The sequence below is a fragment of the Diceros bicornis genome, chromosome 15 (genome assembly GCF_020826845.1).
Source record: "Diceros bicornis minor isolate mBicDic1 chromosome 15, mDicBic1.mat.cur, whole genome shotgun sequence".
Classification (NCBI taxonomy): domain Eukaryota; kingdom Metazoa; phylum Chordata; class Mammalia; order Perissodactyla; family Rhinocerotidae; genus Diceros; species Diceros bicornis.
In genome coordinates, this window is record NC_080754.1 from 50,850,923 (window position 1) to 50,864,129 (window position 13,207).

Here is a 13,207-nt window from a genome sequence, read left to right on the forward strand (position 1 = left end):
CTTACTCATTTCTACATTGCTCAAAGTTTAATTATTGGAGTTTCTTTTCAACAAGAGAGAAACAAATGGAATGTTGGTAGCTTTTTGGTGTTTCTGTAGCCTGTCCTGGTGTTTCATAGAAATTTGATTTGTGGCTCATTATTTGTATTCTAAACTGGAAATTTGCTAATAAATTCAAACAATGTTTAAGTGGAGAGGTGAAAGCTGTCCCCTTCTCCAAGAAGCCCTCGTCTTCTCCAGTCTGCTAGTCAGTAATTAAACATAATTTGGGGTTACCATCCCATCGATAGCTGCAATGTCAGGTGACACTGTTGTCATGATTTCTGGCTGAAAGTTGAGACATTAAAATCTGAGGCAAATGCGATATAGGAACTGTGTATTTTTAGACTGTGCAGAAGGTAGAGAGACACCCTGTGGTCTTTATGTGGACCACAGGACAGCCATGGGCAAAACCTGATAACTACCTAGTCTGGTTTCATAGCCTTTTCACCAAAAGACTTTAGTGATCATCACCAAACACCCTCATCTTCCAGACGAGGAAAGTGAGGCTTGAGGCTTTTGCAAGTGCACACCCACTTAGTGGTCTTAGTGATCTTCTCAGAGCTGAGGCTTGAACCCATGTCTCCCACTCTTTGTTCAGAGCTCTTCCCAATATATTACCCTGTTCCTCTATGGTGTGCTCCTATATGAATCTTCAGTTTACCAACAAAACAGCCTCTAAGATATATTTGAAGAATTCTTCTTTTAAAGAACATTTTTAGTTCTCCACGTGTGGGGTTATTATTGAAATCAGGTCACAAAGATGCAAACATTGCAATGTCTTCGGGCCCCAGTGGCTCAGGGCATCGACAAAATTATTTGCCTCTTTGGAGAGATGTAAGCTTGAAGGTCTAAAAACAAAATATCCTGTAAATATCCTCCTTCTTCCAAAGTTAGTCACCGTAATAACCTGACAACAATCTGTCTGAAAACAGCTGCCAAGTCAAAAATTAATCTCTTGCCAAAATAAATGTCATTTATTTAAACGGCTAATGATAAGCACATTTAAATAATTTAATTTGCAAATCCCTTCAGAAGAGCCACTACAAAATATATGTCCCAGACCAGATATGTGTATCGTAATTGGCTATAAGCAGTTCTTCAAACAATAGCTACACTTAACAAGTGCTACATCTGGGCCACAGATATTTTAGATGACTTTATAACATGCCAGGAAGAATCAGAGTGTTTCAAATGTTTACCCTTAGCTTAACCTTTTAAGTAATTTGACTGGCTATACTGTATATGGGACTTTTTTTCTGTCACGTAAAATAGATCCCTGTGACTTAATTTTTTCCACAAAGTAACTAGGAGAGGACTTCCTTTTGGCCAAGCCAAAGCTTGGAATTAAACTGATATCTTGGTCCTCTTTCCTCAGATTATAGCTAAGGAATATAGTTTGAGATCAGTAAAAAAATTTTGATCCCAATGCATAATTCTAGGTATGGGCAAAGCCCTGGTGTATGAGTAACCACAGAGGGCATCATGGTGGATAGGGTGGTTTCAGAGGTACTGGAAAGTCCATGTGACTATAAAAGTATCCTGAGACAATAAATTGAAGATTAATTTCCATGTTTTTATTAAAAAATAAAGAATCCTGATGAGAGAACAGGTTCAACTGTTACAGTCATTTAGACCCTAGTGTGAATTAATTTGTCAGGATTGTCAGGATTGTCGGAGGAGGAGGATTGTACCAGAGGAGGAAGAAGTCATGGCAAGAACATGAGCTTCACTGGTCACTTGACATGGGTAAAGAAGGAACACGAAAAAAGGGTGAATTGGGAAGATGGGGCAGAAAGGAAGGTTTGGGGGTTCTTTGAAGATTCCTTTCAACCACTTCACAGTTTTACCATGGGTCAGAGAAGAAGCTATTCTATAAATATAATCTTTCTACTTCTTGCTTGGCACCAGATCTTACCCTATTTTCTGTTCACTATTCTTAGCAATGTGGTCTGTCACTAGGAGACAACTTGACTGTCAAAACCATTTCTTCATTCACTCAGCACGTATTTATTAAATACCCACTATGTGGAGGGAATTAGCCATGCTGTATCTGTATATGCAGTTCTCAACACACAAAGTTCGTTTGCAACCCCATCGACGTTCAGAGGTTTGGTGTACTGTGTGTTTGCTAGTCCATTTGACCCCGCTGTGTATCCCAGCCTCAGACACTGACGTGGAGACTTCGGGCTCTAATGTGCATTAAACACTTTGAGCCTAGAGGGCGTGTTTAGAATAAAAGATGACTTGAAGGCCACTGGGCTTTCTTAGATTCCACAACAATCCTTCCTTTAATGAAGACAAAATGCAAAAGAGAAGAGTATAGTTTGGGTTTATTGTTTGATATTTGATTGATTATTTGTTGATTATGATGTATTATTTAATTTGTCTAAGATGTCTTTATAGACTGCTATAAATTTTTCAAAAAAACTACAGTAATTCTATAAAATAAGGGCCTCTGTAGGAAAGGGTCTTTCTCTGAAGAGCTCCTGCTTTTTATTGCAATCTGGTTTTGTCTGATATCTGCCGGGCGCAGTAAGTAACAGACTGAAAATAACCCCTATCCAAGGAGGAGCGCCAGAATCTCATTCGCCTGGTGTGTTCACGGTCCCCTAGAGGCCCCTCCTTTCTTGTTTTCAGAAATTCTGTCAAAACACTTCAAGCAAAAGGAAAGGTTTCATTTCCCTGATAAGTACGTGGGGCAATAATGAAAGCTTTCTCATTTAATAATAAGCATTCAAAAGATTTGAAATTAATAAAACTGTTCAAAATTCCTAGGCTGTTTAAATTGCTGTTTTTTAAATTTGAATTTCATTTCAGTTGGATGGAATTTGTCAAGTATTTTATAGTCCTGTGTATTTATTGCTTTAAAACAGAACCACTCACTAAGGAAAGTCCTCTGTGGCCAAATTCCCATCGCTAGGGAACTGGGTGAATAAAGACTGGGGCATCTGTCCAGTGGAATACTATGCAGCCGTTTCAGCAGTGGGGTAGTGTGTATGTTGAAGTTGGACAGATCCCAAGATAGAGTGCTGGGTGCAAAGAGCAACATACAGTCTAGTGCACATAATGTTGTCTTATTCTCCTCTACCCCATGGATATATGGATGTGGATGGAGAACTTAAAATTTTTATTTTATATATCTTTCTGTCCCATCCTTTTTTGTAAATCATAAACTAGCCTTGCTTTTATATTAAATTAGTAAGGTAAGAGAAGTACAGCAAAATGGCATGTCCCCTCCTCCCTCACTCCCCATCCTCCTGCCCGATCTGTGCTGATATGGTGTATTATTCACCTAAACCCTGTTTATGCGACGATGCCCACAGGTGCTGTGGATCATTTGCAGACGTAGGTGTCTCCTCCAGGGTTTGGGTGAATATTGTGCTCTGGCTGTAGAGCAGGGATTCATTTTCCTGTGTTACAGGTAATTGGCTTTATTCAGGCAGGATGGAAAGAGCTACTCTAGGTAAGGCCTTAGCTGGAGATGAAGTGAGCAACCTGACTAGTCAAGGAGTCACCAAGACGCATACAGGGTGTCAGGTGAGAGGACCATATGCGGATTGCAGAATGAGATTTACACTCTCAAACAAGGCCTGGCCTCTCTCTGCTGAGATTCAGACAAAGGTCCCATCCCTGTTCAGAAGAGGGAAGGATGATACAGACACCGTGTTATTATCAGCAGTGGGAAGATGAAAGTGCTATTAAATGTATTTCTTGCGGCTGCATGTTCACACCCGCCTGTATAAGGTTCCTTAGTCTGACAGCCAGCACCTCCTCCAGGCTACATGCTGATCCCCAGCTGACGAGAATAAGCTATTCTTCTAACATTTTTCTTTTGGTCAGATAACAAATGTAGATGAACAGAGACTAAAGATTTCTGCCTCAGTTTGTTTTTTGTGTGAGATGGGATTATTAATAACTACCTGTACCTGAACATTCTCAGTGACCCTGAACTCACCACCTTGGTCGTGTTTCTATATGATGTAGTACATAAGTGTTTGACATAGTGAATAAGAACCAGGCTTTTCAAGTTGGACAGGACTGGTTTAAAATGTAGACTTTGCCTCCTGTTCTCTGTATTACCTCAGGGACGTTATTAACCTTTCTGAGCCTCTATAAAATGAGAATAATAAATTGGATATTACAAAGTTATGTTAGAATAAAGTGAGCTAACATATATATAGGAATTTATTCAGTGCCTAACACTTGGTAAGTACTCAGTATATGATAGTTAATATTTGTGTTTGTGTGTCATATGAAGATATTGCTATTTGGGGCCATTTTTGACCTAAAAAAACTAGCAATATCATATAATTCAAACCTCATGTTTGTATTACACACCTCTAATTGCATGTGTGGAGCCAGAAGCTGCTTCTCTATAACTTCTACCTCTAGATTAAGGTGCTGCCCTTAGAGACCACACACAATAAATTCAATTTCCTTTTTCCAGCTAGAACATTTCCAAAAAGAGAATACCAAATAAGTTACTGGTTTTAAGAACTTGGTAGAATCCACTGTACCAGTTGTGCACGTTATGAAGCTATTGTTGTCAACCCTAGACTACCTTGCTACCTTCTGCTTTGGGATGTGGGGGCTAGGACTCAGCGAACCCCATTTCTGCCTGTTCATCTGGCTTCTTACTATGCTCTGCCAGCAGGGGGAGACTGCAAGGCTAGAGGAGGAAGGACACGCCCTTTCCTGGTTGCTTCCCTTAAGCTTCCTGTTTACGCCATCTTCTTTTGTTACCATTAGTACCAGAGCTCATCGTCACTTTGCCTGACTCAGGTTTACTGGTCGAACTGCCAGTCAATGATAATTGGGCCTCGGGGTCTGTCTGCACCAGTATCTGTTAAATACCCATTATGTGCACTGCATTGTGTTATGCACTTTGCATATATTATCTTATTGAATTCTCATATTAACTCTGCAAATAGGTGTTCTCTTCACGTTACAGGTGAGGGAATGGGCTCAGAGGAGTTGAGTGGCTTGCCCTATGCCACCAAGCTAGTTGTGTCAGAGCTGAGAGACGAACTTAGGTCTGCCTGGCTGCGCAGCATGAGCTCTTTCTGCCTCTCAGTGCAGCGGGGGCCCTTTTCCTATGCCTTACTGCCTCTCTTTCTTTGTGTGGTTGGTTTGGCCATCTGAAAGTATTCTTTTCTTCACGTGTTGGGCAGCTCAGCCCCAAAGGAATGCTCTCTTGTGTTCAAGATGCCTATGCCAGCTGGTCCCCCACCAGCCAGAAGTTGTGTGCTTGCCTCTGCCTTTTCAGAGGCACTAGAATTTGTCTCTGTTCTTTTTGTAATGCACACAGGACTGGGCTGTTAATCATACCACAGGCCAGGCTGCATAGCACCTCTGGAATAATGAATTACCCAGCTCCTGCCAAAATGAGTCACACCATGGCCAGGAAGGAAACTTATCTTTCCCTGACTCTCTCCTCATCTTGTTCCTCCCTCTTCCCTTTCTCGTCTCCTGTGATCTGTCTTGCCAGTTGTAATTGGAACATTTTCTCCCGTATTTAAGTTCTAAAGTATCTTTGGGACTCGCTAATGTATCCAAAGGCTTAAACAAGGCCCGTCAAGGACGTTTATTGCTTTCTAGCCTGGGCAGTTAAGCATAGCTTACAAGCAGCTCTGGGTATATATAGCCAGGAATATAAATATTCCTTTTGGAAAACAAAAGAACCCCAGCAAAAAAATGATCCTGGGCTGTGCAAACCTTGAGTGTGTGTGCATGTGCACGTGTGTGTGTGTGTGTGTGTGTGTGTGTTTAATGACAACTTTGAATACGTCTTGAAATATAACAAAGAGAAAGGACACGAGTTGCCTTCTTGAGTGTTCTAGCAGAGAAGTTACTTGGAATCTGAGGGCAATGGTATTGTGTAGGTGCGTTGTTATCTCCAGTTGAACTGAGAACTAGTAACATTTATGTGAACGGGTTGACGGGCTCATGAATAAAGAATCCCCCCTTGGTCCTAGTGTGGAGTTAGCATGTGCCCCGGCCACTTGCTGTAAGGTAGATTGCACTTTAGGCAAGAGGCTAGACCCCTAGACAGCCCTCTCCACGTTGTACAGGCCTCTGTCCAAATGCTGAACACGCCTGGGTGTCACTCACAAGAGACTGAGAAGTTTAGTTCCAGGAAATGGCTCAGCATGGATTTCATAGTTCCCTTCTAGTTCCTTCTCCTTTTCATGTGGCCTTGACATTGTTTGATGGGAACAGCAAGGAAATTTAACTTTGATCTCTCTAATCTGAGTGAGGTTACCAGTGAGAATTTTGAATAATGTACAAATTCTTACTAATCTACTGAGAAGCTGAGGCAGCAAACCTCTTTTTGGGGTTCCCTAACCTGGTTTTCCCTGTCTCCTGATTTGCCTCCTCTTTTGCAATATTTAGAGACTACTGAGCTGTAGACACAGAGTGAGGGAGAAGCATATTGTTAGAGATGGAGATTGCACAGGTAGAGGTGGAGGCATTAACCTAGAAAATTCTAGTAAGAGCGTAAAAGTCAGTATTTCCATAAGAAAGAACATAAGAGTATAGGATCTCTGTTTTACGTATTAGTCTACTTACAAGATAGAAGATATTGTTCATTCATTCAGCAAATATATCAAGCACCTACTACTGTGCCCAGCTCTGTTCTCAGCACTGGGGATACATCAATAAACACCACCATGCAAAAGTTTCCCTGTCCTCATCATACTTGGTTAAACCATAAGAAATTGCTGTTTTTGTAGGTTAAAAACTGTCAACTATAAATATCCATCTACTATATGATCCAGCCATTCCATTTCTAAGTACTTACTTAAAGGAAATAAAAGCATACATCCATACAAAGACTTATACATGAATGTTTGTGGCAGCTTTATATGTAATAGCCCAAACTGGAAACAACCCAAATGTCCCTCAACAAGTGAATGGATGAACAAACTGTGGCATATCCATACAATGGAACACTACTCAGCAATGAAAAGGAGTGAGGTAATGATACACGCTGCAATAGGGATGGACCTCAAACACATTATGCTAAATGAAAGAAACTAGATGATTTCATTTGTATAAAACTTTAGAAGATGCAAATTAATCCATAGTGACAGAAAGCAGATCACTGGTTGCCTTGGAATAGAAAGTGGGCTTGGGGACAGGCAGGGCAAGAGGGAGAGACTGCAGCGGGCAAGTGGGACCTTTGGGGGTGATGGATTTATTTACTGTCTTGACTGTGGTGATGGTTTCACAGGCATATACATATGTCAAACCTTATCAAATAGTACACTTTAAATATGCACAGTTTATTATATGACAATTGTACCTCATTAAAGGTGTTAAAAACAAACAGCAGCAATTTCATGTGGTTCAATAAGTAGATAAATTTTAGTGGTGAATTAATTTTTAAAACCTTATATTCATTTTTCGTACGTTTATTGAAAACTCACTGTGTGTCAGGCACCGTGAAAGCTATTGTCAGTGAAAAGTGAATGAGGCTGTTTCTGCCTGTAAGCCTAGTGGGTGGAATCAGTTTGTAAAGAGAGGACTGAACGGCTTTCTCACAGGTAGTTTTGAAGCAATTACCAGGTATAACCACGTTGTCGTTTGTTGACTGCATTTATGCATGTGTCTGTGCCTTCCTTCTTTTTCAGAGTGACTTGTGGTCTTTGGGAATCACCGCCATCGAGATGGCAGAAGGTGCTCCCCGTAAGTCCCTTCCTCTGGGTGAAATCTGTTGCTGGTCTGCTCTGCGGGTGCTGAAGGTTCCTTGCCAGGAGCTGCAGTGGCTTTACTTCTGCTACACCGAGCCCTGCATGGATTCAAGCTGGTGTATTTAGAAAGCAGAGTCATCTTAAATCAACCAGGAATCCATTCATTCCAGAGCGGTGTGAGATCTTGCATTTATGAGGAAAAAAAGAAAGAGGAGGGAAGCAAACTTGGGGGAGTCTTGTTTGTTTTACAGACTCAGTGTGTAGTTTATTCTTGAACTGCTCTTCGCCTCACGTAAAACTAGGACCAACCCACAAAGACTGTAAACTCCAAATTAATGAAAATTCAAAGCTGATTTTCAGTGCACAGGTTATGCAAACACTTATCTTCAATTGCTCTCATTTCTGTTAAAATACTAATGTATAGACTTTTAGATTTCCCTGCTGTTATTTGAGGCAGAGTGGCCAGGGCTCAGGCCATCTGGAGAACCTCTCAAATTCCTTGAAATCCGGAGTATTGGCCTTGCAGGGTGCCTCTCCCAGCCCTGTGGTGGCCATGGAAATGTGCCTCAAAGACATCCATGCAGGAAGCGCGGCTGACTGAGGGCTTGGCTGTGGCAATGGCACCAAGATAGCGCCTCCCAAGGGCCACCCCCTATCAATGACTGAGCTTGGCAGGGATATAAGGTAGACCCTTTCTTGGAAGACACAGGATTCCCGTGTAGGCAACTTTGACTCAAGTAATCCTCTATGACTTTGCAAACCCTCCTTAGACTGCAGGACAGTCTAGCACACTTCCACCTACTTTTCCTCCCTCTCTCCTTCAGTTGGGGTCTGACAAATCTCCCAGTCTCCCCTGGCTCCCTCCCTGTTTCATTTCATGGAGGAATTTTCCCCAGTAATATCCTCTCGTGTTTAAGGCTGCCTTGGTGTCTGCTTTTCAGAGGATCTGGACCAAAATGGGCCCCTTATTTGCATGACAGGTCATTATGTGAGTCATATGACTTGTTACCTTCAAGTTGTCATAGTCTTCATATTTCTCACTCTGGAGTTGGTAGAATTCATCTGTAGCATGATTGATTTTGGAGTGTTTCTTGACAAAATTCCCCTCATCCACAATGCTAACAGGCATTTATGAATCAGAAAAATAATATAATGCAGTCTTAAAACCATATTATCATTCTTGTTGAGTAATAGAGTGGGTGAAAATAAACTTCTATCCACAGAATCCTTTAGCTTTTAGAACATATTCTTATTTTAGGCACAAAGAAAAAGATACTCCCAGATGTTTGAAAAGTAAACTAGTGAAATATTTTGATTAAAGTAAGAATATATGCGTGCTTTCACTATAAACAATAATGTCATGTTTACAAGTTGAGATATTTTTATAACCTTTTCTACCAGACTCAATCCTCTGGTCTTCCTGGGGCCAGTGAGCAAAAGAAAACAAAACAAAAAACAAAAACAAAAACAACCCATCATGAAACCTGAAAAGCCATTCAGGTTATTTAGAAATACAGAGAGAAAGGTGTTCTGATCTAGTGCTTTAGACTACAAAAATCTACAGAGATAAGATTGCATCTGGATGAGCCTTCAGTGTATAAGAAATAGACTATAGATTATGAAATATCTTTTATTTTATGATTTAGGCTTTGACTAATTAAAAATAACTTACCATTTCCATTATAGTTGTTATCTTGATATTGTTTACTTTGAATCTTAGAAGATTATTTACAGCAAAGCAAAAGTGGTTGACCCTTTAACTTAGTTTCCTTAAGTATGAAATAAAAGTAGAAATATTTACATATCTGTTTGAAACGTATTTTACAAGACTTCTGTAATTAAACATCAGCTCTTTTAAATGCTCGCAAAATGGAAGCTCTGTGACCTTCCGACTCTGCTCGCTGGTCATACGTGGACTCGGGGAGCCATTTGGCAGCATCAGCCACACAGCTAGGAATGGCTTGGCCTGGGTTTGGCCTCCTAACCCGAGCTGGCCCTTGTTCTGGTCTCTTGCAGCTCTCTGTGACATGCACCCCATGAGAGCCCTCTTCCTCATTCCCCGGAACCCAGCGCCGCGGCTGAAGTCTAAGAAGTGGTGAGTTGGTCTTCAGTGTGTGCAGATCTGAGGGCAGGGTTGTCCTGTGATTCTCCTTTGGATGAGCCAAATCCTTAGGGCCTGCTGACAGGATTAGACTAATATATACTAAGACTTGGTGAGTGATTTTCCACATGCTGTCACTCAGCGTACAGTACATATTGAGTACCTGCTATTTGCACAGCAAGTCTTTATCCCCACACCTTCGCGATGAGGAGCTATTAGCTCAAATGGGTAGTGGGGCACAAGTAATAACATGGAAACTCTTTGATTTCTCACTCAAAGTAATATCTTTCCTGGCAGTACAGAATATCTTATCAGAGAGTCAACCCATTAGATTGGCCGACTTTTCTTTTGTTCCTTAAGACAATAATTCCCAAAATGCATACACACACCTGGTAGTATGTGAGATGATTTCACTGGTCTGTGCATGAACATTTGTAATTTTTGTTTTTACTGTTGCTTTCTCTTTATGCCAGGTGATGCTGGCTTCTTATTTGGGGCAGTGATATCATCTTTCCATTTAATAAACTTATTCACATAGAAAGTGACTTAATTTAAAGGAAAATACTTAGTGAATTCTTGTATGGGTGGTCTAAGGGTTTGGTAAAAGTTGTGTTGGTCGTGTATGAGTGACTGAAGTTTGGGAAACAGACTTCTACAGGTTAGACCAGAGGTGGGACTTCTGACTTTTTTGTGTATTTATATCAGAGTCTATAACAAAAATTCATTGCTGCTTCCTCCCCCTGTGGATATGGTGTATCCTCCCTGATACATTCTTGAATTCTGATTCTCCCTGCCTGGGGGCCAGTTCCTGGACCGCTGTGACCTCCTGTCCTTTTCTGGAGACACAGTCTGGGCAGTTGGAGTGTGAAGGGACAGGACCCTACTGCCCCTTTTCATACCGCTTCACGATCAGGCCCCTCGTGTTTCTCACCCACCCCCCACTCTACAGAGAGCAATCCTGGCTAATAGCAGGCATCTAGGAATGACACGGCAGCCCTGGTGGAGCTGCACAGAGACAGAGAAGGAGACACAGGGGGAGAGGACAGCCTCCGAATTGCTGGGGCCTGCGCTGCACAGGAGGGAGTGAGAGTTGCTATTGGTAACCAGGAGGCAGAGTGTCCCTGCTCCTCCTTCTCTCTCCAGAGGGTCACTGTGGTGTAAGACAGTGTTCTCTCCCCAGCAACAGCCTTCCATTGGGCACCGGCACAGCACGCGGTTGACGGGTGCCCAGAGGCACCGCTTCCTCCCTTCTCCTGGGAACAGACTCCAGGGAGAGGGGTCGGCTCAGTTCTGTGCCCTGGAAGCATCAGTGGCACTACAAAGCCCTCTGCTAGCTTTCTGCTTGTCCTTCATGCCAAGCCTCCCCGTGGGACCTGCTGTATACAGTGGGCTTTGCTTACATATGCTGTTCCCTCTCTGCCTTCTCCCCTCCCTGCACTGCTGCGGAGCAGATGTTTGCGCTCTTCCACAGAGGACACACTGGCCATCCACACGTGTGTTTTGTTTGACTGGCACAGTGTGGCCACACACCGTGTTTCAGAAATATTTGTATTAATTGCCAACTTTTAAAAACCTGATGATTGAACATTATGTTGAGATTTCTGGCCTTTTGTGCGAAGGTGCAGTAATACTGCCCTGCCGAGTGGCTCCTGCTCCCTCTTAGTGTAGGAGACTGTCCTTCTGCCCCAGTCGCCACCTCTCCCCAACTCAGAAGCAGAGCCAGTTGGTCACCACACTTGTCCTGTTTTCCTCTTGGCCCTGGCCTGCACCGCCCTTCGTATGACCTGTGGCCCCTCAGGAAGGTCAGTGAATAGCCCCTGCGCTACAGCTTCGGTCTTCCTTGACCCTGCTCCAGAAAGATCGGCTCTGCACTGTGCTTGTTTGAGAAACACAGACTTCGGGGAAAATACAGGCTGACTTTTCTGCTTCAAACCTTTGACAACGAGAACTACTTTTGATCATGCTGGAGGGAGCTGGATCAGTCCAGGAATGTGAGGAGGCCAGGCCGCTTTTATCTCCCCAGCCTCCGGGCGCGCCCTCGCCTGACTTGGAAGGGGAGCCAGTTAGGAGCGGGAGTCTCATTCTGCTGGACAGGGGAAGGGAAAAGCACTTGGCTGTTTGAGAGCCAGTTGGGGAAACAAAAGCCCTGGTAGAGGACTCTTTCTCCCTTAGAACCCGGCCTTTACAAAGACAGCTGTGCAGCCTCCAGCCGCAGGACACCTGGTGTAGCTCCCACTTCTCTGCAATAGAATTCCAGTTTCTAAGTGAAAACATTTAAGCACTTCAGCGTACTTTGTCTTGAAGGACCAGGTCCATAGCAATTTGAAATAGGTTAGGATTTGCTTTAGTATGCTCTAGTGTTTGCGAGGAAGTGAAATATTTTGTTTATTTTCATTTTTTTTTTTTTTTAGGGAGAGGATCCTCCCCACCCCCACTAAAAGAAACAAAACTCTAAAATGTTCTTTTATTTCCAACTATTCTCCTAAATGAGTTATCAGATGAAGTGCATTGTTCTCAGTGTATATATCAACATTTTACCAAAGGGGGACGCCACTGTGGTAGAGAGGGGCCATGAAACTCTTCACTATAAGCATTCAGTTGAGGGTCATTTCCAGCTAACACTGCTGAATCTACAACATACGAGGCCTATAAGGCATATATGTCTTGTAGATGCAGTAATTTACTTCTACGTGTGTGTATAAATTTCTGGCATATATATATATATATATATATATATATATGTATACAAATGTGATCTTAACCACAGCCCTGCCACACAGACGCTCTGACTCCCTGTTTCATGGGTGAGAGACTGTAGGTAGGTTGCGCTCCTTGCACACGGCTGTACAGTCTTAGCTTCCCAAGTTTGTAACCCACATTCTTTCCACTGCACCTCGGTCTGTTAAAGGTTGAGGTTAGAGTAGTGGGGAATGAGCCACATGAGTCTCTTGGTTGAACGTTGTTTTTCATGCGCCTTAATATCAGGGAAAGGAAAGCAGGAGCACTGCTCTTTGCCCCTTCTGGTGCTGCAGGAAAGGAGAGCGCCCCCACTCGCAGGAATCTGGCCTTCCGTCCCCCCTCAGCATGACGAGGAGAGGCCTTAGAGCTGGGGGAGCCATGCGGTCAGGGCTCCCGTCAATGCCGAGGCGGCTCAGCTGTTTGAATAATTAGGTCTCTGGGAGGATTATAACCTCAGTTGAATCAGAGGAGAACGAGGAGGCTACCGCCCTCTGTCCCCATGTCACCACCAGCAAATGAACAGTAGGTTGGGACTCCTGTTTCCTCTTCCTGTCTCTGTGGGTGGTTGGATTGAGCCCACAAGGGTAAACCATCTCCTTCAGAAGATGTCCTGCTCCCCCTCCTCCCGCCG

The 13,207-nt window shown here is 43.0% G+C and overlaps 1 protein-coding gene across 2 annotated transcripts in view; it reads left to right on the forward strand.

Annotated features, from left to right (window-relative positions):
- TNIK (TRAF2 and NCK interacting kinase) overlaps positions 1-13,207 on the forward strand; it is a 391,580-nt gene that overhangs the window by 257,590 nt on the left and 120,783 nt on the right. For both annotated transcript variants that reach the window (XM_058556353.1, XM_058556354.1), the window contains exons 8-9: positions 7,677-7,731; positions 9,753-9,831. In XM_058556353.1, the coding sequence (XP_058412336.1) occupies positions 7,677-7,731; positions 9,753-9,831 (134 nt within the window). The remainder of the gene's footprint in view (positions 1-7,676; positions 7,732-9,752; positions 9,832-13,207) is intronic.